This window comes from Barbus barbus, assembly GCF_936440315.1.
Source record: "Barbus barbus genome assembly, chromosome: 43".
NCBI classification, from domain to species: domain Eukaryota; kingdom Metazoa; phylum Chordata; class Actinopteri; order Cypriniformes; family Cyprinidae; genus Barbus; species Barbus barbus.
In genome coordinates, this window is record NC_136721.1 from 13,779,196 (window position 1) to 13,804,039 (window position 24,844).

Here is a 24,844-nt window from a genome sequence, read left to right on the forward strand (position 1 = left end):
TATTAACATGTTCATCCAAACGCCGCTCAAGGTCGGATGCATTTTCTCTGAAGCGCTGTGTGTCTCCTTCTCTTGAATGCATCCAGGAGGGCTGAACTACAGTCTTACGCTACAGTGCCACAATGGTGAAACCACAGTATTGCAGGCTCTAACATTAGGTCATGAGAGATCAAACGACTACTCGACAGCAAAAATATTTGTCTACAATTTTTTGTTGTCGATAATGTCGACTAATCGTTGCAGCCCTATTGTCACTAACTGGTAGTTTTTTATTTGTGTAGCTTAGTTATTGCAGATGAGAAACCACATGGACAATCAAGTCACCTGAATCAAGCATGCTCTTCTGCAACAGATATATCTGAGAACAGAAGAAGTAAAAAAAGTTTTGTATTACTTGGGTTATGTAATATTATGACACTGATAAGCTTTGTTACACTAAGTGCAAAATTCATTTTCTATTTATAGCAAAACCAAAATAAGCAATGGATGCCAGGAGACTCCACTCTAGCAATGGATGTGGAAATTTTACAAGCTATTGATGAACTGGGTCCGGAGGTCTTGACATTCAAAAAAGATGAAAACATTCAACAAACTGAATCGGCATCACTTAAGAAAAACTCTGACTTTCCACAAAATGCAGAAAACATCAGCCCTTCAAGTCCAGGCTCAGCATGGTCACCATCAGAGCGCAAAAGAACCAGAACACAAGGCAAAAAAAAAACAACGACTGGAGGGATTTGGCCCAAAAGCTTTTGTTCAGTGAAACCAAAATGACTGAAGCAGGAGGACGTGGCCATGAGATGAAATGTGACGAGGAATATTCTTCACCTCAAAAGATGATCAACTCCATGAAAAAAACACTTAAAGTAGCAAACAGCAAACAAAAGTTAAAGTTCAGAAGAGATACCAGCCCAAATGACTCTCTCAGTACCACCAAGGATTACATTCTGTTCAGTCCGACACATATGGCTGCTGCTAAAGAGCGATCCATGTTGCAGCAGCAGGAGAGATCAATGAAAAACCTTTCTGTCTCTGTGCTGACCCCTCCTCCTGGTCTGGATCTCCGTGTCCTCGGTGATGCTACACTACCAGATGCAGGTAGATTTTCCACTGTTGCATTTAAAGTTAGTCTTAAATTTTCAGATTTTCACTAACAGGCAGAACTGTCTAATTTCATCATTCATGTTATTTATTCAGTTATTACTCCCATCTTTAATATTGTATGATCTTTCAGAAATCATTCTAATATGCTGATTTGCTGATCAAGAAACATTTCTTACTATTGTCAATGTTAAAAAACAGTTGTGTTGCTTAATAATTTAGTGGAAACTGTGATACTTTTTTCAGGATTCTTTGAGAACAGAAAGTTCAAAAGAACAGTATTTATTTAGAACCAATCTTTTGTAACATAAATGTCTTTACTGTCAATTTTCATCAATTTAATTTCTTTAAAAACTTTTTAAACTTGTGTGGCATTTTGTTATTGAAAACACCAATAACAAAAAATGCTGGTAAGTGAAATATTAATTCAGTATTTGCTGTTTATTATACCAAACAGCACAAAGCATCCACATGGAACGTCCTGCCGATCAGTCAGACAAGCTTTTGCTCTCAAGTTGGGGTCTCCCTAAGCCTGTTCTGGAAAAATACCAGAGTCTTGGTGTTCAGAGGATGTTTGAGTGGCAGGCTGAGTGTCTGACCTTGGGCAAAGTGTTAGAGGGGCAGAACCTGGTATATTCTGGTAAATAGCTTCTTGTTGTTGACTGCAAATGTTTTGTTTGTCCTTAGTCTTGTTTTCCTGAGAAACAGCACCTTATCACATGCTAAAAATTGAACTTATAACTACTTGTGATTACGTGATACTTCTCTAGAATTTATGTAGTTATCTAATTTTTTTTTTTAAGCTCCAACCAGTGCAGGAAAAACTTTGGTTTCTGAGCTGTTAATCCTGAAGAGAGTTGTTCATTCTTCCTTTTGTGTCTGTGGCTCGTGAGAAGATGTTTTATCTACAGGTTGGTTCCCAATTGATGAGTGCATAAATAATTTTCAGTTATCTCATTCGGCCCACTGATCATAGTTTGTATTTTTCTTCAACTGTGAGTGCATAGTACAGTATATACATATATAATTGTTAAATTCTAAATTTAATATGTCTGTCAATATACATTTAAGAATTTTGTTGATTAGATTTTTCTAATATTATATTTGCCATTTTCACCCAGAATGTATTTCAGGAGGCAGGGGTCAGAGTGGAGGGGTATATGGGTAACACTTCAGCAGCTGGTGGGTTTTCAGCTCTGGATGTAGCTGTTTGCACAATAGAGAAAGCCAATGGACTCATCAACAAACTCATTTAAGAAGACAAATAGGATCTTCTTGGTAAAATAATGACATTTTTTACCACTTAAGTTTTTTACTCTTAAAGGTACTCTTGTAAAACTACATTTTCACCCAATTTGCAGGTATTGTTGTGGTTAATGAGCTGCACATGGTTGGGGACTCTGGTCGTGGATATCTGTTAGAACTTTTGCTGACTAAAATCCAATACATTGCCCAAAAAAATACAGCAAGGTATGTGATAATCCAATGTTTAAGCCAATAATCTTCCAGAAATGGTCCTAATAATCAATTTCTCTGGTGAAGGTTAACATTGTTTCTATTTTAAGGGGTTCTGCTCAAAGTGCCTCTGCTGGTGTGCAGATTGTTGGTATGAGTGCCACACTGCCAAACTTGGACCTTCTTGCTCGCTGGTTGAATGCTGAGCTGTATAGCACTAACTATCGTCCTGTGCCACTGATGGAGTGGGTCAAGATAGGCACAAATGTCTATGATGGATCTATGAACCTGGTCAGACAGTTCACCCCAGCTCTTCCCGTAAAGGTCAGAGCTTGACACATTTGTTGGCCTCTGAAAACTGAATCAGATTTTAGCATGACATAGAATGTACCTGCTAATGTTAACTATTACAAGATAAGATTTTCTCTGTCTGTAGGGAGATGATGATCACATTGTCAGCCTCTGCTTTGAGACAGTGCAGGATGGACACTGCACTGCTGTTCTGCCCTTCAAAGAACTGGTGTGAGAAACTAGCAGACAGCATTGGAAGAGAGTTTTACAATCTTCATCACAAAGGTTTACAGAAACAGATATATCAAGTTGAATGCTTTTTACTATTCAGTTATGCTTTAACATTGTTTGCTTTTGCAGAAATGCAGTCAGGCTCTGGAGTGCAGAGTATATCTCTGAATCAGGAAAGTCTCCAGGATGTTGTAGCCCAGCTCAAGCGTACTCCTGCAGGCTTGGACCACGTGCTTCAGCGAACGGTTCCATGGGGAGTGGCCTTCCACCATGCAGGTACATGTGATTACATGATTGATTTTGGAGTAAATATAGCATTTTAGTTTTTAGTAACCTTTATGAACACTTTTTCAGTTTTTGAACTATTTTAAAATGTTTAAAAAAATTAAATAGATATATTAATAATTATTAAATAATACTACTGCTAGACAAGAATGTAGTTAAGTAGATAATTTAAATAATACAAAATGTAAAAAAAAAAATATTTAAACGATAAAAACAATCAAAAAGTAATATTGTTTTTCATTTTAAAAAGGACATCCCAAATCCATTGTGTTTCCTTGTAATCCTTGCTTTAGGTTTGGCGTTTGATGAGAGGGATATTCTAGAAGGTGCTTTTCGTCAAGGATACATTAGAGTGCTAGCTGCCACCTCCACCTTGTCGTCTGGTGTAAATCTGCCCGCCCGACGTGTGATTATCAGAACCCCTGTTTTTAATGGTCATTTGTTGGACATTCTAACCTATAAGCAGATGGTGGGACGAGCAGGCCGTAAAGGAGTGCTACAAGTTTTCAATCTTTTTGTTAGAGATTTTTGAATTGTTAATTATTATACATTTTGTGATGGTACATTATTACGATGCAGTATATTATTATGTTACATATTATTGTTGTATAATGTACACTACTGTTAAAAAATCAGGAACACGTTAAATTGATCAAAAGTAACATTTTTTTTTACATTCCAGACTTACATTGTGACAAAATGTATTTAAAATCATCAAATAATTCAAACAAAATATATATATATATTTTTGCGGTTTCCACAACAATATTAAGATCCACAATCTTCCTTAAAAAACTTTAAACATATTACAGTTAATAGTGATGTAATGCTCTGTGTCTCAGGTGAGAGTGTGTTGGTCTGTAAAGAGGCTGAACGTGCAAAGGGCATGAGCCTCATCCAGGGCTCGCTCAAGCCTATCAGCAGCTGCCTGGTGAAGCGGGAGGGTGAGGGTGTCACTACCAGCATGCTCAGGGCCATCCTCGAAGTTTGAATGTCTTTCTACTTATAGTATGTTGTATGATACTGTATTGGTTGTGTATGTACAGGATTTAATTTCATTATTTTGACTGAAGATCATCGTTGGAGTCGCCCCCAGCTCACCACAGGATGTGAGGATGTATGCTTCTTGCACTCTTCTCGCAGCCAGTATTGCAGCCGAACAGCCACGTGAGGAAGAAGCTGAAACAGAAGCTCGAAACAAGGGGGCTATTGTAGCCTGCATAGAGTGGCTGATGGACAATGAGTTTATACATATACAGAAAGAGGGAGATGGTAATTTATCAACAAAAATGTTTTTTTTTGTGTGGTTTGTGATAGATGTTGACATTTTGATAATTTGGTAATTGTCTGTCTCACAGTGGAGAAGTACTGCCCCACGCATCTGGGTTCAGCGACTTTGTCCTCATCTTTATCACCTCCAGAAGCCTTGGGGATTTTTGCAGACCTCCAGAGAGCAATGAAAGGATTTGTGTTGGAAAATTATCTACATATCCTCTATCAGGTATACAAAACACTTCAGTTTATCATTTGTTGCACAGATTTGTTCTTTTTTTTTAAAATATGGGTTATTCAATCGTGTTATGCATTTTTAAGATAACACCTGTGTATGTGGACTGGACTACAATCGACTGGTACCAGTTCTTCTGTCTGTGGGAGCAACTACCGTCCGCAATGAAACGGGTGGCTGAGATGGTGGGCATCCAAGAAGGTTTCCTTGCCTGCTCCGTTGGTGGCAAATGAATTGCTAAAACAGAAAAGCAACACAGACAGATGGCCATTCACAAACGGTACTAATGTATTTTCTGAATTTCGAGTGCTTCAATTAATGTATACAGTTAAGTAGCAGCATGTTGATGTGAATTTTTTTGTGCAGTTTATTCACGTTAGTTCTCCATGACCTGGTGAGCGAAGAACAACTTGGAGCTGTCGCAAAGAAGTATGGCTGTAGCCGAGGACAGCTTCAGTCACTTCAGCAGTCTGCCTCAACATATGCAGGGACATTGACATCTCTGTGAGGATGTAGGCATGGGCTTACTTACTTGTCAATATGAGATAAACAATGACAGAGTTAAAAATTTGGCAACGATTTTTTTCAGGTATGGTTACAGTCTTCTGTAATTGACTTAGAGCTGCTTCTGTCCCAGTTCCAGAGTCGTCTGAGTTTTGGAGTCCAGAGGGAGTTGTGTGATCTGGTTCGTATTTCTTTACAAAATGCCCAGAGCTCTACAGCTCCGGGTTTGTCACAGTGGCAGAGGTGGCCAGAGCTGATGTTACAGAGATGGAGAAGGCCCTCAGGAAAGCTATTCCTTTCAAAAGGTAATGAAACCAGGAGATGATCAGCCTAAAAGGTTTATTTGATGTTATTCTTATGTTATTTACTGCAGAATGTGGTCATTTTAGAGATGTGTATCAATTATTGGCTGATATTACATAGTTTTAAAATGATTGATTTTGGTTGAGTTTTGTTTTTTAAATCACCCTTGCTGTTGTTGAACAGTTTCTTCAAGTTAACATTACATTGTTGTGATGCATAAATTCACTTGTAGCATTTAAAATTACTGATTTTTAGTGGTTTATTTTTAATCTAGTTGGGCATTAATTTAGTTTGTGTTATGGTTACCATCCAAAACGGTTTATTGTAATGGGCAGAATTTCAATATTGGTTCATCAATTTATTATTTTAAGTCATACTGTGATAATTTGATTCTCTGCAGCTCCAGGCAGGCAGTAGATGAAAGCGAGGTAGAGGCTCAAGGACGTAAGAGCATGCGCTGCATCTGAGTCAGCGGGAAAAAGGCCTTGACTGAAAGGGAGGCTGTTCAGCAGATTGCGGCTGAGGCCCAGCGGCTCCTCCAGCAGGATTTGGCTCTTCTTGGGGTGGAATGGAACCCAGCATCCCTCGCAAACAAAGACCCAGCCAGATTCCCATTCACCCGAGGAATCAGCCAACGAAAAACCTCTACAGTTTATGTCAAGGGTCCCAGAACATGAAGAGGGGCAAAATGTAACCACAAATGTGGACAAACAGAAGTTGTTGGTGGATAAACATTCTGACAGTTGTTCCCATCCTCCTTTGAGGCCATTAGAGGTCACTAATAATTCAGAAAAGCCAATGGATATTAACTCAGGTGTATCATCTGCTGACTGTCAGCCTGCTAAGAAATGTGAACAGCAATCAAGTACATTGCATAAAGTTCTCAAATCAATAAATGCTAAAGACAAGGGCTGTCAAAATAACCAAACAACTGAGTCATTGGATTGCTCTTCAAAATCACTTCAAAATAAATTAGGTCACAATACCTGTATAAAAAGTGCCTGCAACTCTGGCAGTGACCATCATTGTGTAAGTTTAGTTTCGAAACGTAGAAGGATGGATGTTGTGGACGCTGATGCACTACCCAATTCAGTGAATCAAAAACACCAGCTCTAATCTCAAAAGACCCTAAACTAATATCAAATGTTGAAGAGCTTTGCTTTAATAAACCTGAAACTGACTGTAGAATAGATAAAGATAAGATGAATCTGCAGTCATCCACTGCTGCACTGAACCGAGTCATAGAGTCAAAAACTCCCTCATATGATCCACAAAAGCGTGGGGAAACCCCAGATGTCACTACGAAAAAGTGCACATCTAAAATGAGACATTTAACTCAAAATGAAAAGCAAGAAAAGGTTACTCACAGTTTTGGGAAAATCAGCAGCAGAAATGAAACTGGCTTAAAGGTAAACACCAGAGTTAAACATGATTTAGTATGTTGTTCTGAGAAGCTTAGCTCTCCTGACTTGTACACAAATGGACTGAAAGAGTTCGGTGATAGTTTTCAACTTGATACACAAACTGAGAAAATGCTTCAAGGGGATGATTTTTCACATGGCACTGGTAATTTAAACATTCTCAAAGAAAATAACAATCATGCTGATTCAGAAAGTGAGATAAAAGTTGTCAACCAGTCATCTTTCCTGGAAAATGAGAATCAAACATCTAAAGACCAAAATAAAAACCCAGTTGAAGGTTTATCACTTCATAAGAATGGCCTGGCCACTGAATTCAAACCGAAATATAACATCTCGCTTACTGACAGCCAGTTGGAGAATATTTTAAATTACAGTAACCAGGTAACTGAAGAAGAATCACGTTCCGATAAACCTGCTGAGCAAAGGGAAAATCATGAGCCCGCTGATCATGTTACTGACAACAGCTTCAACCGGAGCAGCAGTTTTCTGTTTGATGGTCTCTATGACAACTCCATCTTGGATGCCATGGAGGAGCCAGCAATGGATCAAGACAACAAAGAAGAACAGGTGGTTGAAGCGCATGCTAATTCAAATGGTTCTTCTCCGGGGGCCTGTTTCATAAAACAAGTTTACCAAATAAGCCAGGCTTATTTCAGTTAGTCTGACTTATTTTGAACCAAATCAACTGACATTAAGTCAGACTAACTGAAATAAACCTGGCTTATTTAGTAAACTTGTCTTATGAAACAGGCCCCAGAACTCATTCCGGAGAGATAGTGTCAACAGAGGATCAGGAAGCAATCCAATGGGGCGAATCATCTTTCAACCTATCTGAATGGGGAGATTCACTACTTATTGGAGAGCAGTACCTTGATAAAATGAACAACGCTGTCAAGGCTGGTGATGGCCCAAGATTGGGTGCAGAGTATCCCAGTTATACAGATGATATTGTGTCTGAACTATATGTATTACAAAGCAATGAGCCTCATTCAAGCATTTCAGCTGAAAGACGTCAATTAAACAGTTCATCATTTCACATCAGCCCAGGAATGCAGGACATTTTTGACAAATGGTCTGATCAGTTTTCAACCCAATATGAGATTCCAGGGCAGTCAAATTCAACTGTTATGGAACCAAATGCTGCTGCTGCTGCTGTCGAAAAAGCTGTATCCCCATTAACAAACCATGGAATTGATCAGGGAAGTCCAAGAAACTCAAGAACACCTCTTAATGTCACCAAGCACAGGTCTGAACTGGATCCAAATTCTAAATCCAGTTCCCAGAAAGATTATCAGTCTTGTTTGAGGACAAATGCAGTATCAGAGTTAAACATGTCTCTGGCTGATGAGGGCTTTACAAAGCTTTCTCAGTGTCAATCACTTCCTGCTTCAAACTCCTGCAGTCCAGAAACATTCTCCATAATTGATGTGGCAAGTGATAAAAGGCTTTTCCATACATTTGTAAAGGAGTGGAAAACAAAGGACATATTTTCTCTTGCTCTTGCCTGTGAGAAGTTAAACACCTCAGTGCAAGCTGAGACAGTTATAGGTGGAAAATTCACAAAACGTAAGACTTCAGAAAAATTTTGTTTCCTATATGTTTTAGTATCCCAATATACATATAAGACAATTTAATATCCAGTTATTATCCCGTTTATAAACTTGTGTAATCTGTTTTAAGGTACTACCCCAATGAGGAAAAGAAAAGATGGCCTCCTTCTTAAGGGATTTGAGGATCTTGTTGTCATTGGCATATCTGTATGCTGGGGAGCAAAAATGCTTATTTTGTGTCTCTACAACAGGAGTTGTCAGACACAGGTAGGAAACATGTCATTGTGAACTTTTTGACCAACTTTAATGAGCTTGTTCCTTTGAATGCCCCTAAACCTATTGCTATTCTTGTCTTTTGACAGATGTAAGTGCCAGCTTAGCTTCACCACCTCTCGATGAGACTCTTACATTTGAGGAGCAGCTGAAGCTAATTCAATGCTGCTTGGAAAAATAATCAAGTGTGATAGTCTCTTATGACTTTATTCATGTTTACAAGACACTGTTACTAACATGCGAGCTTGTTATGCGTGGCACATTTGAAGACCCAAAGGTTGGATAGAATGCTGTCAAATTTAAATAAAAAAGATCACCCTTTCTATTCAGAGTTTGATGGAGATAGGATATCTCAATTCTTTGTCCCAATAGATTGCATGCTGGCTTCTGGATTCAAGCTCCAAAGAGCGCACTCTCCACAACGTGGTATCCAGCTTTGCTAATGAGGATCTCCTGATGCTGGAGGGAATTAGTCCTGGTCAGGGTATGCAGAGTTTAGGGATCTATGGAGATGCCAGTCAACCTGGATGGTACAGAGCTGCTGTTGAGTCTGTTCTGGTCTTCAGGGTCATGACACAACTCAACTGTCTTCTTGAAAAGGATGGTTTCTTGGGTGGAAGCAACATTTGAGCCTCTTGATTTGTCTGTATCAGGGGTGTTCAATCCTGCTACTAGAGGGCAAGTGTCCTGCAGAGTAGGCGCTTCAACCAGCCCTTACACACTTGCATGGACATTACTAGTAATTCTGAAGACATTGATTAGCTGGTTGAGATGTTTTTAATTAGGAATTGAGAAAAACTCTGCATGATAGTGGCACTACAGGTGCAGGACTGAACAAAGCTCGCCTATATTTAAGTGATATAGATACTAATTATTTGATGTCTTGTTCTTTTCTTTGCTAGATGTATTTAAGAAAGTAGAAATGCCCACCCAGTACTGCCTGGCATTGTTGGAGCTAAATGGAATTGGGTTTAGTGTTGCCGAATGTGAGGCTCAGAAACATGTGATGCAGGCCAAGCTAAGTGCTCTTGAATCCCAAGCTTATCAGCTAGCAGGACACAGCTTCTCACTGACCAGTCCAGAGGATGTAGCAGAGGTTATCATTATCTCCATTCAAAATAATAATGGCCTTATACATTTACCCACATAAAAATTAATTATCCTGTATGAAAAACTTTATAATCCTTAATCTCAACTTTTATAGGTGTTGTTTCTTGAGTTGAAGCTGCCTCCCAATGGAGATTTAAATGCTCCAAAGAATAAGACGACGCTGGGCTACACTAGGAGAGCAGGAGCCCGTATAAAACTTTCAAAACAGTTCAGCACAACTAAGGTACAGTGTCAGCACTTTTCTGTCATTTAAACTTGTGGTATGTACATCCTAAATGCACTCTTTTCTTATTTCATCAGGATGTTTTAGAAAAGCTCAAGGCACTGCATCAGTTACCAGGTGTTATTCTTGAGTGGAGAAGGATCACAAATGCTTTGACAAAAGTGGTTTTCCCCTTGCAATGAGAGAAGAAGTGGCACTCACATCTGAAGATGGACAGAATACATTCAATCTCACAGTCACACACCGCTACAGGTGTGGAGCATGAAAAAATACCCTTTAAACTTTATATATGCATCTTGTGACAGAATTTGAATGTTTGAACCTTTCTCTCACATAGGTCGTGTGAACTTTACTGAACCAAACATTCAAAATGTCCCAAAAGATTTTGAAATTCAAATGCCAACACAGAAGTCAACCATCACAGAATGGTGCAAGCAAAATGTGGTACAGTCTTATATTGTTTCAGTGTTGTATTTTATTCTATATAGCAAAATACATATCATATATGTTTAAAAAAAATTATTTCAGGGGTAAGCGATCAAAGATAACCCGGCAGTTGGCACCCCTTTTAAACGTATCAGATGAATCACCAGAAAAGGGATGCCATTTTCTGTCAGCATGAGGCATGCTTTTGTTCCTTTTTCAAGTATGAAACTTTACTATTGAGGGGTCTGGGTAAAGAGGGGATAATTTAAAGAGACTTCTGTTTGCTTATATAAACATTATTTAAGCCACATTTACATGCTCTCTGTATTAATCTTGTACATGTCTTTAGGAGGTCTGATTCTGGCTGCTGACTACTCACAGTCGGAGCTCCGCATTTTAGCTGATCTGTCCCGGGACAGGCGGCTCCTCCATGTGCTCAACAGTGGTGCAGATGTGTTTAAAAGCATAGCAGCAGAGTGGAAAATGGTAGACCCTGCTTAAATTGATGATAATACGAGGCAACAAGCCAAACAGGTTTGCTACATTAGAATATATTTACATACATTTTCATGTACTAGCATTCTTAAAGCAGCTTTTTTATAAGCGTGAAATTATGATGTGTAATTTCTTATTTTTCTATAAAGGCATACATAACTTTCTGCGTGAAACTGTGCAGAAATGTGGGAAAAATAGTTATGTGCAGACATTACTTGGCAGGAAGCGTTTTTTGCCTGGAAGAAAAGACACAAATGTGTACATCAGGTCTCACGTAAGTCTTCATGATTCCTCCATTAGAATATATGCAGTGGAATAAGTGTTTAATTTCTATCCTCATTTTTTAGGCAGAGCGACAGGCAGTGAACACAACTGTGCAGGGCTCTGCTGCTGACATTGTCAAATTAGCAACCATCAACATCCAGCGTAGACTGGAGGCAGCGTTTCCAGGAGTTCCCACATCACATCAACACCCTCCAATCAGTTTGAGTATGATCAACTTCAGATTTCAGTATTTTCACTATTAAATGTGAATTTAATATATAATGTTTTGTTCAGGTGGTAGGCACAGAAATCAGTATAGACCCTCTCGAGGAGGCTTTTTTATACTTCAGCTGCATGATGAACTCATCTACGAGGTTGCAGAGGAAGATGTCATTCAGGTAATTAGGAAGACGAGTCTAATCATTACATTTACCTTGCACAATAAGAAAAGTTCAGTGGTGATAAGTCTAATAGTTTTGTTTTTACAGGTTGCACAGATCATGAAGCGAGAAATGGAGAGTGTTGTGAAATTGTATGTTAAGCTCAGAGTAAAAGTCAAAGTGGGTCCAAGTTGGGGTAACCTTCAAGACCTGGATATTTAAAACAAATGTGTCCTTTATTCCTCTACTGTTTACATGTAAATTACTGATCGAGATTACGAATTACTTGCAGGAACTGTTAAAACAATGTGCAGATGTATTTTTTTTATATATGCAGTAAATGTTTTTACTCTGAAATAAAATTCAACAGATGCTATTAAGTGCGAAGAAACTTGAACATTGTACATTAAGTACATTGTATTTAAACATTTGTTGTAGACAAGATGTTAATGAATTAAAAAGATAAAGCAGCGACATTTGTTCAGTTTCATTGTTTTTATTTTAAAGAAAAGTTCTCAATTTACCGTTGCTTGTCAATGGGTTTATTTTATGATAGGAAAGTACGGACTGTGCCTTTGACCAATCCTCTACATATGGGGCACTTGCGTAAAGAAGGCGCACACTCTTTGCATACCACTAAGTGACCACAGGGGATGAAGACAATGTTGACCTCCTTGTCCATGCAAACTTTGCATGTGCGCTCCTCTTGAAGTCTCCTCAACTGTTCCTCCATAGGCAAATCTGTGAACATGATGGAAAGAGTCAATCACTTTATACAACCTCTCTGTTTCAGAGTGGGATCTAACTGATTCCCTTAGTGTGATGGCTAGAGATAAAAAAGGGGCAAAATCAAAAGAAAACCTTTTCTCATGTTTGAATATACCTGAAAGATCTTGACTCGGTGATGCAGCTTCATTTGTCTGGGCTGAAATTGCAGTAAGAACAAAAAAATAAAAATTGGTTGTCAATATTATGTAGTGATTCTGTTTGTTGTGGATTTGTCCCTGCTCATTTTAGGATCTTTACAAAAGGCATCACCTTTTTTTAAGTGATTCAAGTGTTCCTATCTACTGGCCGTGCAGTTTCACTCTGACACAGACTAACAACATGTAACACTGAAAATTTACAGACACTTTATCTCATATCTGATTCATTTATTACATACCCATCAGTTCTCTCAGCAGGTACACATCATTCTTCTTGATCCAGTTGCGGAAAACCTCTGCTGCAGCGTTTCCTTTCGACAGGACTAAATCAATGAGCTGCCCTGTCTGCTGCTTGACTGAAGTGCAGTTACGAATAGTGTCATACTCTTTCTGTGAGATGACATTCTCCTCCAGAAGATGATCCATTAAGCTCTGGACGCTTTTTAGACGCTGTGTCAAAGCAGCATGATGTTTCTTAAGAAAAGTAAAACCATCTGTAAAGAAACACGAGTGTTAGATTCAGTCAAGTCAAACACTTGAATCATTAGACACTTGGTAGAAAATACATTTTGTAAAATTACCTGAAGCCATCTCCTCAGCAAGAAGCTCTCGCTCCTCCTCTCTCTTCTCATCTTCTGCACTTAGTAAATCAGAAACCAATTCTTGAACGGTTTTGTAATTCTCTCCACTTGTAAGAATTTTGCTCTGGACCGTTTGTTTCACCAGGCTACGTTCAAATCCCATCTCTAACGCTGACTTCACCACGGGATTGTTCATCATCACTGCATCTTCTGAACGATCTTCTCCAGGACCCAGGTGTACAACTACACATAGTTAAAAAAAAAAAAAAAGAATCTTATTTAATCTACTTTAGTCAGAGTAAACTTGACTAAAATTAAGGAATACAAAACATAACAAAATACTGACAATCTAAAGGAAATTAGCATCGCATGAAGGTCAACTCAATAGAAAACTTACCAGGTGGATCAACAAATTCTCTTGAGTTGCTGTCTCCATTAGTCAAAAGCTGTAAAATGTAAACTAGGTAAGATATTCATCAGTGTGCACTAATGTTTGAATAACAATTGACACCAGTATTTTTAACACACCTGTTCAAATAGTCTTGGAAATCTTGCTTGAATCTGATGAACAAATTCTTGGCCCTTTTCTTGCAACAGGTATTCACATCTAGAAGAACATGCATACATAATTAATATTCACAACGTCATCATGGGACAGAAAATTATGCCACTTTTATTTACCTTGGAAACCACTTAGCATGTTCTACCCATGGATCATCACCAGATTCCCAACATCTGAGTCCACCATCACAACAAAAGCACTTCACGTCATCGTTACGACCTACCAAAACAAACAGAAAGAAATAATCCTAAGCACGAGGATCTAAGAACAAAAGTTAAATCTTGAATGACTTGTAATATCATCAAGACTCTTACCAACATAGTAAAACCCAGCTTTAGCCAATTGGTCTGGTCGAACAGGTATTCTTGAGGGCCAGTTGACAAACGTGAGCAGCCGTTCTTCACACTGTTGCATTGCTGAGTTGGATACATTGGAAAGGCCACCGCCAGATAACGGTACATTATCTGCACGGTCACCTCGAACAAAGCGGCAGTTGGGATAATGCCTCTGGTGCTCAGATACCGCCCGGTCTCCTGGTTCCCAGTTGCTAAGCTGGCCGCCACAACTGAAGCAAGCCACCCTGTCTCCTTGGCCAAGGTAGTAGAAACCAGCTTTGGCGAGCTCAGCTGGAGTTACTGTAACAAGAGTCCAATTCTGAAACGTGTCAAGGCGCTCCTGTTCCCGACGCATACTGGGATTGTGACAAGCCGACGGTCGCTGGTGAGACATATCCTCCACTCCACGGGAGGAAATGGGACTGGAGGGTGCCAGGTTGCTAAATCCCATGTTTAGGTAACCAACCTGCTCCTCTGTTTGGCCTGAAGATGATACCGCAGTGGTCGACGCTCCTGTTGTTGCAGGGGCGGACAGCTGAAGGATGGCTACGTTGCGAAGTGGGGAAAAGGCTGAGTGGGATGATGAAAGGAGGTTTGCGGTGGCAGGTAAACTCTGGATGAAGCTGCAGTTGGGAGACAGCTGTTTGTGGCGCTCGGCAGGGCAGTCACCAGACTGCCAATTGTCAGCCGTCATATTGCAGCGGAAACACTGGACACGGTCACCTACTCCGGTGTAATAAAAGCCAGCTCGAGCGAGACTCCTTTCAGTCACTGGTGCAGTGGTGGGGAACTTAGCATATGTGGATATACGAAAGAGTTCAGATGAATTATCATATTGTAAATCTGCAGGGCCACTACTGCGACATAAACCCCTCAGGAAAGCACTGTTTTGTATAATTTCCATTTCAAAACAATTGGGGAAAGGGATGTCCAGCAGAGAGAAAGGCTTGAATACCCTGTGCGTGCATTTTGTTATGTGTGAACAAAACAAACAAACCTCATCTATCATGTCCTTACATGATTTGATTACACAACAAGGACCTTCACAGAAGGGTTTCTTCACAAAACTGGTGATACATGCCTGAACTAAAACTGCATGAACATAATATGATGCATAACAAGCCACATCAAACAAGCTTGGTTAGCTGAAAAAGATGGTTTATGAAATTATTTTACGGCAGCTCTTGAAGCTCATCCTGGATCACTAAGAAATACACTACAGCTGCACTGAGCAAAACACATTTTTAAATGACAAATGGTGGTGTCTTTAGACCTTAACATATATTCAGTATGAAATCCAACATAAAAACATTAAAAATGTGACCACAGGGTGTGCCCATTCAAGCCTCTCTCTCTGCTGGATACCCCATGATGGGTGTCTAGCCGTCCATGACACAACACATATTCTTATTAAAAAAGTTAAATGAACTCTTGAACAGATTAAAGGTTGACGTAGGAGGTCTGCACTTCCTTCCCCTATGTTGCAGGAACCTGAAAATAACAGAAAATCATGATTAATTAACAGGCCTAAATTAATTTCTTCCTTTTCACAGCATTAAATACATTAAGTCTACAGTTAACTTCAGTTTTCAACAGGAGTCTGCAAATCATGAACGAAAATGTAATAAGTTAAGTTAAAACTTGAAACAGAAGTTGCGATCATCATTTCTTTCCATACTGTGATCTGAAATGGCATGCGTGTTCGTTCCAAATGGCACCGTTCATGTGCACTTACAGACCACAGTATATCCCATTTGTCATTTCAGGTTTCAGAAAAACCCTTTGTGCCCTCTATGTGCACTTCGCACTGACCCAAAGTCTACAGTGGAGCTCGCCTCAGTGTGAGCTCGGGTAGAGGTGCACAAAGGGGGTAAGCCCACAAGACTGCAAGTGCACATGAAATGTGCAACTTGTGACAGGGCCTGAGGCGAGCTCAACAGCAGATTTCTACCCAATAGTCAAAGCGGCATTTACATCATTAAAGTGTGGACTGAGGAAGGCCACGATGGCCAAGGGTTCTATTTGGGACAAGGCCTTCAGCTGGACTTAACTGATTGTTGAGATTTTCAGTTTGCAGTCAGGGGAGGAGTTGCACTCTTTCTGCTTTGACACTCACCACGTCTTTTTTTTTTTTTAAATGCATATGAAACGGATTTAATTTCATAATTCTCCTATAACCAGATGTCTGAATTCTATATGTAATAACCAGAATAGGTTGTTAATAATAAAAAAACAAGGTTCAAGACATGCTTGTATAATTTAAATATCAATAAAGTGGGGCATATATTTTTATCAAATTATTTTTGTGAACATACCACAAATATAACTAGATTATAAGAAATTAGTTTTACTGTTATAAAACCACATTTGTGAAAAATAGTGGAACTGAAGACGTTTTAGAATAAACACGAAACACACCATTGCTGACATCGGTAGATATGAAATATCATCAAGAAATAGAAATATTGTAGAAATCGATACGAGTCTGACCAATTACGTTGTTATCAGGGGCCAGTTGCATAAACATAGTCACTATGTTAAGTGTGTCTTCAAAACTAGTTTGACTAACTAGAAGTTAAACAAACAGTTATCAGTCTCACTTTTTGGATATAAATTAGACCAATCTTTGTTTTTATCCAACTGCAAAATTTTATTAACTTTAAGACTAGTCTATGCAGTTTTTGCAGCCACTCTTCCTTGTTCCTCCACAAAATCAGAGCAAAGCCAAATGACGCCCTGCTCCCTCTCTGAATGTAATAGGCCGTCCTTGACCTTCTTTGTGGACCTGATGGGTGGAGGTCTGTTTAGCTAGGTTTCAGATAAGGGTGTGGTTTGAATGTCTAGCTCCATCCATTACATCCAGCAAAGGGGAGTTGTACATCAAGCTCCAACCAACTGACCCTGCTGTGCTGTGTGTGCAGTGCAGCCTCTACAACCAATTGAAATATTACACCTAGTAAATAGGAGCCTCCTCTACAGTTTCGTTTTTCTCAATCAACTTTTCAAACACTAAGTTTAAATCAGAAGTTATGATTTTATCTTATTAATGGAAAAGACAAAACAGCCTAGTATGGTCATGAGTTTCCCCAACCATTTCTTCTAAAATGTGTGTAAAACGGAAATAACTTTAACTTGATATGAGTCATTTCCACCCATGAACAGACCGCAAGTTTATGACCCATAAGTGAGTAACACAGGTGGAATCCTATTTATCGCCATCGACGCAACCTTTTCATCGACGACTATGGAATAATACCAGACCACCAGTAATTCTGTTCAAGGCCAAAACCAATGCATACAACACTACAAATATAATCAAATCTTGATTTTGACCAACGGATTGTTAAAAAAGCAGACCGACTCACCGATGCTAAGGACAAAAATGGATTTTGTTCACAGCACAAAATGTCCTTTCTTCTGAGGGGGAGAAGCGGAAATGACATCACACAGTATCTGTCACGAATTTAAAGTGCTACAAATGTCATGGTTATATATTTATAATTTTCTTCTTAGATTGTCTGTCAGGCAGTAGCCATATTTTTATATATTTAGTGTGTGTGTGTGTGTGTGTGTGTGTTTGTGTGTGAGAGAGAGGGGTGCTTTTCATTACGAATGCGCCAGATCTCAGCCAGTAATGGTTGGCTCTGTGCCAGAGAGACAGAACAACAAAATCTCTGAGACGATGGGGTGTCTTGAAAGACGACGATGATAGCCAGAGATGATAGGATATTGTCAAAATCATTAAAGGTGCAGTATGTAGGATTGAACTAGGTATTGCAGTCCAAATTCAAAATATTGGAGAGGGTTTTTTTTCACCCCTCCTCCTCAGACGTACACGCAGGGTGCCAGATTAACAACACCAACAGGAAGCAGAGCACATTACGGTGAATGAAGTAAAATACGCTGTGTTTTTCGTGCGGAAATAAACTATACTACCACATATTAGGACATTCGTCTCTCGTGGTCTCTGAGAGAATATGCGCCAAATGCGCTGTCTGTAACTTTCACTTTCATGGTAGAAAGACATTCACCTGCATAAGAGTCTTTCACAAAGATATCCACTGGTTATCCTTCACGGTTTTATATTCCCAATATTGCAATGCACCCTTTCTAGCAGGATATATGCAAATTAGTTCCCGCCTCCCTCATTTGCACCGACTTTGATTAATTGTTACTGTTGGATGAAATGTTTTGACATTTCGAATACCACCCTATCTGCCCTAAATAGTATTGAAAATTACTAATGTCACAGAGAATTTAGGATGGATAGTGTGCACATTGGGACTCAGGCTGTCTTTTACACCACAGAAGAAAATACTAGTAAATGGTGTTGTTGACTGATGAATTTGTACATGGTTGATCTTTAAAAGCATATTTAAAACACCAGACAGACATAAACAACCTAAACTTGATTTTCACCACAGGGGTGTCTTTAAAATGACTATTCTACAGTAAATCTACTTTGTGTAGAATCACATGAAGTTGACTAAATGATGAGATTTTTTTTATCCCTGTCTAAAAATTATTGTCAGTGTTTTCAAATAATCACCAACAAGTTCCAAGGAGGATGACCTCATAAAGAACATTTACTTCAGTATATTTAGCCTACAATAAATTAAGAATAAAACATAAAATAATTTCCATTCACTGTAATACTGATAGATCTGTGATGAAGACATACAATCTCCTGTCCCACTCGGATCATAATCAATTACAAAACTAAAAGAAATCTGCAACAACAAAAAAAAATTACAGTTGACCCACACTTGAGACCCACACTACTCCACTGATATCTCTTTACTCCTTTACTCACCAGCTAAGATGATGGCAGAAGAATCAACAGCAAAGTCTTGCTCTAATCAGACGTCAGAATGTGAAGTTTCCTGTGTATTTCAATTTCACTAATGATGATAACTCAAAACAGGAACTGCAGGGACTTTCCAACATTTAAGCCGCCTCCTATGAAGGTAGATCAGTAGCAAAACTCGAGAGCAAAACTCGAACGCCAGCCATTGCGACTTGCCCTGCAGAAAGAAACATGTTTTTTATACACAGCATTCATCTTGTCATACAGGTATTATCTGGTAGACAAATAATGCAACATCTTTCATATGTATATTCTACTGCACATGATTATTTGTCTACCAGATAATACCTGTATGACAAGATGAATGCTATGTCTTAAAATCCTGTAAAAGCTAAGGCTATTCAATGAAAATAGTTTCCAGTGTTTTACAAATAACTGATACATTTGCATAAAAAACATGTTTCTTTCTGCAGGGCAAGTCGCAATGGCTGGCGTTGTTCATTGGTCAGGCATCGACCAATAAAATGTCTTAATTCGCAGCCCAGCCCCGCCCCCGGCTCTGAGCTCTCACGTCTGCATTTACAAGTGCACAAGTGAGTTTTGCTACAGGAATACCACAAAAGGAGTAGCAAAAGTCAAAGCGCTGAGATTTGAAGTTGTACTGCCAGATCTGAGGGGTTTTAAGTGCTGACTTGAGGTTTTACAGCGAAACTGAAGTAAAGCGCAAAAGTACACGTTTGTGTGTGTCATTTTGTTTATGTGAATGTCATTCTACACGTGTAACTATTAATCTGCAACTCAACTTCAAAACACGGTGTTTTGATTATTGTCTGTGTGTGCAAATCAAAAGATTCAGCTTTTCAGATCAGAGCTGTGAGTGTAAATTTCAACTTACAAATACGAATGTTAATATGACAAGTTCTCACATTCAGATGAACAAGCTCTCGAGTTTTGCTACTGATCTACCTTCATAGCCTCCCCATACACAAGATAAACGAGTGCGTAACAAGCAAGGATTGCATTGTACCGGCTGAGTTCAGTCAGAGGCATGCAGGCTTGAGTCCTTCTCATTACACGCTATAATAGCCTACTAATAAAATTTATTTGGAATAATACTTTGTATTACAAATCTTTATATTATTTGGCTTTCTAATAATACATGAATGTTGGCTATAATGAATCACAGCCGTCTACAGTCTCCCAGTGGCTTACATTTTTTTGGGCAGTTTGGTGTTAGTAATTTTCAACAAAACAAAAGACACCATCTTTGCTTTCATGTACGAAAACATTATTATTATTATTTGTCTTAAATTTCATAATAAATTCAGACAAGCTCAGTACTGACTCGGTTTTTCGTCAGTTTATTGTGGGTGACGGAAGGATCCTTCGAATCCAGTTCAATGAAGGACGCGAAACGAAGGCTACCTTCAGATTGACAGTAGAGTTGTTTTTAATTCCATGTAGATCACAAACCACTGAAATCGGCTGATACATGTAAACATTATCGTGTTTTTATCCAGAAAAAATGCAGCTCTTCCATTTGTTTTTAAGGCAGTCTTGCCCGGACCAACATGGCGCAGCCAGACCCTATTGAGAATTTTAGTTAAGGCCCCGCGTCTCACAGCAGGAGTATTCCAAAACCGGTAACTAATATTTTCAGTGTTTTCAGTATTTTCAATATTTTCAAACTTATGCTTAAACTACATTGTTGATCATTTAGTAACAACTGATAATGTTTTTTTTTGGTTTGCACTTTTTATGCAGTCGTCCATGACTAAATGATTGCAGGAATTCTTTGTGTAGGCTAATGTTTGAATGAAGCATAGCAAACTTCAGCTAGTTGTATTGATTTCAGTTTGATGTGCTGTAGCTGCAAAGCTTTAAAACGGTGTATGTTGTTATCATTTGAGTGCAACAACTGAAATAAACGTTATCTGTGGACTAATCATTTTTCATTTATCTGGTTTGACTGTAGGCTATATTCATTTATGTTCCGCCCAAAAAATCTCGTAGGCTAAAAAGTGGACATTTGATGACGTGGCAGTCGAGTCATGCAGCCTTCCGTCTGAGAAGCACCCACCCAATTTCCTAGCTCCTCAAAAAAAAAAAAGTTTCATATTTACATCCGTTTTTCTCTTTCCGACAAAGACAGTAAGCGTTTTTAGCGCTAAATTCAAACAGCGAAATATTCATAGATGTGTAGCTTACTATAGGCTATAATTGTTTTTACATCAGGCACAGGGAATTGTGGAAATGCAGTTTATTCACCAAGTCTGCCTTCTATTGAACAAGTATAAATGTAGTAGTCTGGCCAAGCTAGAACCGTTTTCCATCACGTGTAGGCTACACAAAATGCATACAAACCAAAGGTCAGCATTCACAATTAGAACACATTGCTTCCGCTTTAAATCTGACTGATGACTAAAACGAACCACTTTTCCCATGTGCTCCTCAATGACAGATAGATTTGATACTTTATAGTTGTTTGATCTGTGTAAAGGTTTATTGGGTGATTCTTAGACTATGGGCACTTTGGTCATATTTTTAAAAATGCATATAATTTTGGACAAATTCCTCTTTGACAAACTAATACATAAAGCCACCTTAAAAACTTTTTACTACCTTTCTATTATGATTTTTTTCATACTTTTCAACCTCCTTATAGGTGTCAAAATCACTGTTTTCTCTTTGTCACACACCCAGACTTTTAAACTTCAACAATGAAAATACAGTTTAAAAATATGACTTATCTGGTATCTATTAATGTACCTGAATTAAGCACTAGTAAAATAATTAAAATGCATTATAGTATTTAATGTGAGACCACTATCATTGTTACTTTTTATGCAAAATATAGCTGTCGCACAGTATTGGTGTAATTTCCACCACAGCATTGTAATGTCCCTTTCAAAAGTTTGTGTGAAAGATTGTTTAGGTGGTTTCTATGGAAATTTTCAGTGACATCAGAGCACATGTTGGACATGGAGGGAATTAAAATTTTCAACAAATGAAGAAAAATCAAGGTAAATATTGCTTGATGAGTTAATATATTTATTCTACGTAATTTCCAAACATCAAGGGTGTTTTTAAAAAAACACCCTTAGGAAAAACTTTAAGTTAAATAAGAGTATTTTGCATACACAAAATGCTAAATATTAATTCAAAGCTAATCAGTGAAGCTATCTTCCATTTTTTCAACAACAACAACAAAAAAACTACAGAAATGTAATTTCCACCATAGTCATTTTCACACTGCCCTCTGTGGTGGAAATGACATTTATGGTTATGAAGTACAAATGATATGTGTAATGACGTTGTGAATTGAGTTTAATGAGTGTGATAAGTTTTTCTAATAAATATGACTGTTTCTCTACATTCACGTTTCATTGTCATTTCCACAACACCCTGTCATTTCCATCATCACACACATTTTTAAAAAATATTTAGTTTTGTTTTTTGCGCTTTGGTGCAGTTTTCACAAGCAATTGGTACATTTTCAAAACTTGTAGTACTTATTTCACAACAGATCATCAAAAGTGCACTTTTTTTCAAACATTTCAGCATATTTTCAGTTGTGTTAGTAGAATACACACAATCACAAAATATCCTTTTCACTACACAAAATAAGTCTTTCATCTACATAAATGTTTCATTCACAGTAACTGCCTTTCATAAAGCTATTACTATCAAACTTTTCATTTGCATGACGTCTCATTCAGTTTAACACATTTGTCTATTATTTAATCTAACTCATCTTAATGGTTAATCAGTGAATCATTTGGTGCATATATAGATATAGATTCAATAGATATATAGTTTCTATAGAATGTGATTGCAATTTAGGGATAACCCAATGCAATTAATTATTTTTACATTAAAAGTGATTTGTCTAAGATGATAACCACTATTTTCTAAGTGTGTGTGTGTTTGCTACACTATGGGGACCAAATGTCCCCACAAAGATAGTAAAACCTGAAATTTTTGACATTGTGGGGACCGGCCTGCTGTCCCCACGAGGGGAAAAAAATATTTAAAATAATATATTATGTTTATCTGAAATTGTAATAATGCAAACAGGTTTTCTGTAAGGCGTAGGTTTAGGGTTAGGGGGTATAAAATATTGTTTGGTAAGTATACAAATAATAGGAGTCTATGGAAAGTCCCCACAATTCACAGAAACAAACGTGTGTGTGCTTACTGTAACCCTATTTTGGGGACAAATTGGTAGAAGTAAGCAAAACTTGACAAAATCACCTAAAACATTTCATTTGTAAAACCGTGTGTTCTGCTATTTGTGAACATAGAGCAGGAAACAAGGGGGAGGAACTGATCAGAAGAAGGGAGACAGATGGCATCAAATACAGCATTTTACATTACATTATGTGATACTGTATATAGAAGCATTACCATGGTAAAGACTGCACATTACTATAACTCACTCTTCATCTGAAAAATTCAGCTAGAATATAGATTCATATAGAATATAGAATATAGTCATATGGCACAGTGAGGACATTTACTGCATTGACAGTAAACTCTGTTCTGTCATATCATCACATCTTTTGATAACACTCAACTCAATTTTATTTATAGAACACTTTCAAAACCATTAGAATGGACCAAAGTGTTGTCCATAGTTAATAAGAATACTAAAATTCATACAACATAAAATAATAAGACATGACAAAAGCCAGTCCTTCACAATTCTCCAACCCAATTAAACAGCAAAAGCTTGCTAAAAAAAGATAGGTCTTCAAGTCCTTTTTAAAAATGTCCATGCTTGACGCTGATTTTATGGATAAGGGTTAGAGATGGACCGACGTATCGGCCAACAATCGGTATCTGCTGATAAAAGCAGTTCAAAATCAGCCGATGATCAGGGCCGATTATATCCTGTCAATCAAAAGGTGGGAAATGAGTGTCACACTGCAACTCATACTGTGAGTGAAGAAAATCTGTTGAATTTAGGGCTGTCAAAATTAACTGACAATAAGGCATTAACAGTAAAAAAAAAGTGACATTAAAGCAGGCTCTATTTGACCAGACGAATCACCTGTAGTTCAAGCCAGCATTGCCAGATCCGCAGTTTTTCTCTATACACCAAACATTTGTACCATGCCTCTGCATCCAATAATCACAAAGAGTTCTGTGCTTTCTTACTTCTGATAAGAAACAAACTCTCAGCTTTCAAATCCTTTACTTTCTATCACGAAATACAAACAATTAATGCCGTTTTGATGCTTTTAAATGTGACGTGACAGATGCTATTGCACCTCAGTTCAAGTTCAAGTCTCTTACAGTTTAATAAGTTATAGCGCAAAATACACATCAATGTACTTCATAAGATATTGAAAGATACCGTATGGTGTTTGAGTTTTCCCTCTTTTCCTGGCATTCCGTAGGTTTTAAATAGCCTGCAAGGGCAGTGCACGTTTTACTTTCACTTTCAAATTAGCAGCAATTCGGCATCAAGCAGTTGTTTGCTTTTAGTTCATTTGAGTTTTCCCTCTTTCCCTCACTTTCCTTTGCTTAAATAGCTTATAAAAGCATTGTGCGCATTTTACTTTCACGTTTAAATTAGCAGCAATTCTGCATCAAAACAACAACAAAATACAACTTAGAACATAGAACTTTTATTAACAAAATGAATAAAAATACACCATGCTATGCCTAATATAAAATAACAAATAACTTACACAAAGTTTAAATGGGTATACAAAACTAAATATCAGTAAAGAATGAGGAACAAATAATTATGAAACATAGAACGTTTATTAGCAAAACGAATAAGAATGTTTGGAGGCATGGACGACA

At 38.1% G+C, this 24,844-nt stretch overlaps 2 protein-coding genes across 7 annotated transcripts; one reads left to right on the forward strand and one right to left on the reverse strand.

Annotated features, from left to right (window-relative positions):
• Window positions 1-7: 7 nt before the first annotated feature.
• Window positions 8-12,290, forward strand: polq (polymerase (DNA directed), theta; the record flags this gene model as incomplete). Its single annotated transcript, XM_079405029.1, is given in 47 exon segments — window positions 8-31; window positions 466-720; window positions 723-1,098; window positions 1,559-1,741; window positions 1,905-1,959; window positions 1,961-2,012; window positions 2,223-2,354; window positions 2,358-2,366; window positions 2,370-2,379; window positions 2,463-2,571; window positions 2,667-2,880; window positions 2,993-3,045; window positions 3,047-3,354; window positions 3,657-3,848; window positions 4,176-4,348; window positions 4,437-4,635; window positions 4,722-4,864; window positions 4,957-5,100; window positions 5,104-5,150; window positions 5,237-5,368; window positions 5,370-5,382; window positions 5,472-5,580; window positions 5,583-5,679; window positions 6,078-6,141; window positions 6,145-6,267; window positions 6,269-6,612; window positions 6,864-7,711; window positions 7,849-8,664; window positions 8,779-8,871; window positions 8,874-8,915; window positions 9,011-9,099; window positions 9,103-9,198; window positions 9,294-9,534; window positions 9,824-10,017; window positions 10,126-10,254; window positions 10,332-10,433; window positions 10,437-10,506; window positions 10,592-10,661; window positions 10,663-10,698; window positions 10,783-10,838; window positions 10,841-10,900; window positions 11,030-11,178; window positions 11,182-11,262; window positions 11,264-11,449; window positions 11,523-11,664; window positions 11,734-11,837; window positions 11,928-12,290. Coding segments are annotated over 47 exon segments (7,278 nt in total). The 3' UTR covers window positions 12,042-12,290.
• birc2 (baculoviral IAP repeat containing 2) lies at window positions 10,718-19,132 on the reverse strand. Of its 6 annotated transcripts, XM_079405515.1 has the most exons (10): window positions 17,589-17,642; window positions 15,620-15,714; window positions 14,203-15,169; window positions 14,008-14,107; window positions 13,855-13,933; window positions 13,724-13,772; window positions 13,327-13,569; window positions 12,985-13,239; window positions 12,703-12,744; window positions 12,040-12,560 (listed from the first exon to the last, which is right to left on the reverse strand). In XM_079405515.1, the coding sequence occupies exons 3-10, from the start codon at window positions 15,125-15,127 to the stop codon at window positions 12,367-12,369; spliced, it is 1,887 nt and encodes a 628-aa protein (XP_079261641.1). In that variant the 5' UTR covers window positions 15,128-15,169; window positions 15,620-15,714; window positions 17,589-17,642; the 3' UTR covers window positions 12,040-12,366. The 6 variants fall into 6 exon arrangements, with proteins under 6 accessions (XP_079261639.1, XP_079261641.1, XP_079261640.1 ...); XM_079405513.1 differs by lacking the exon at window positions 17,589-17,642 and adding an exon at window positions 19,037-19,132 and having other exon boundaries at window positions 10,718-12,560; window positions 14,203-15,714; XM_079405514.1 differs by having other exon boundaries at window positions 14,203-15,714; window positions 17,589-17,804.
• Window positions 19,133-24,844: the final 5,712 nt, after the last annotated feature.

Bases quoted from the DNA above. Each gene is read 5' to 3' on its own strand.
- birc2 (XM_079405513.1), bottom strand. From the start codon at position 15,232: ATGATAGATGAGGTTTGTTTGTTTTGTTCACACATAACAAAATGCACG. The intron at 13,934-14,007 runs GTAAATAAAAGT...ATGTTCTTCTAG, and splicing joins CATGCTAAGTGGTTTCCAAG to ATGTGAATACCTGTTGCAAG. The intron at 13,773-13,854 runs GTGTGTTAAAAA...TACATTTTACAG, and splicing joins TTCCAAGACTATTTGAACAG to CTTTTGACTAATGGAGACAG.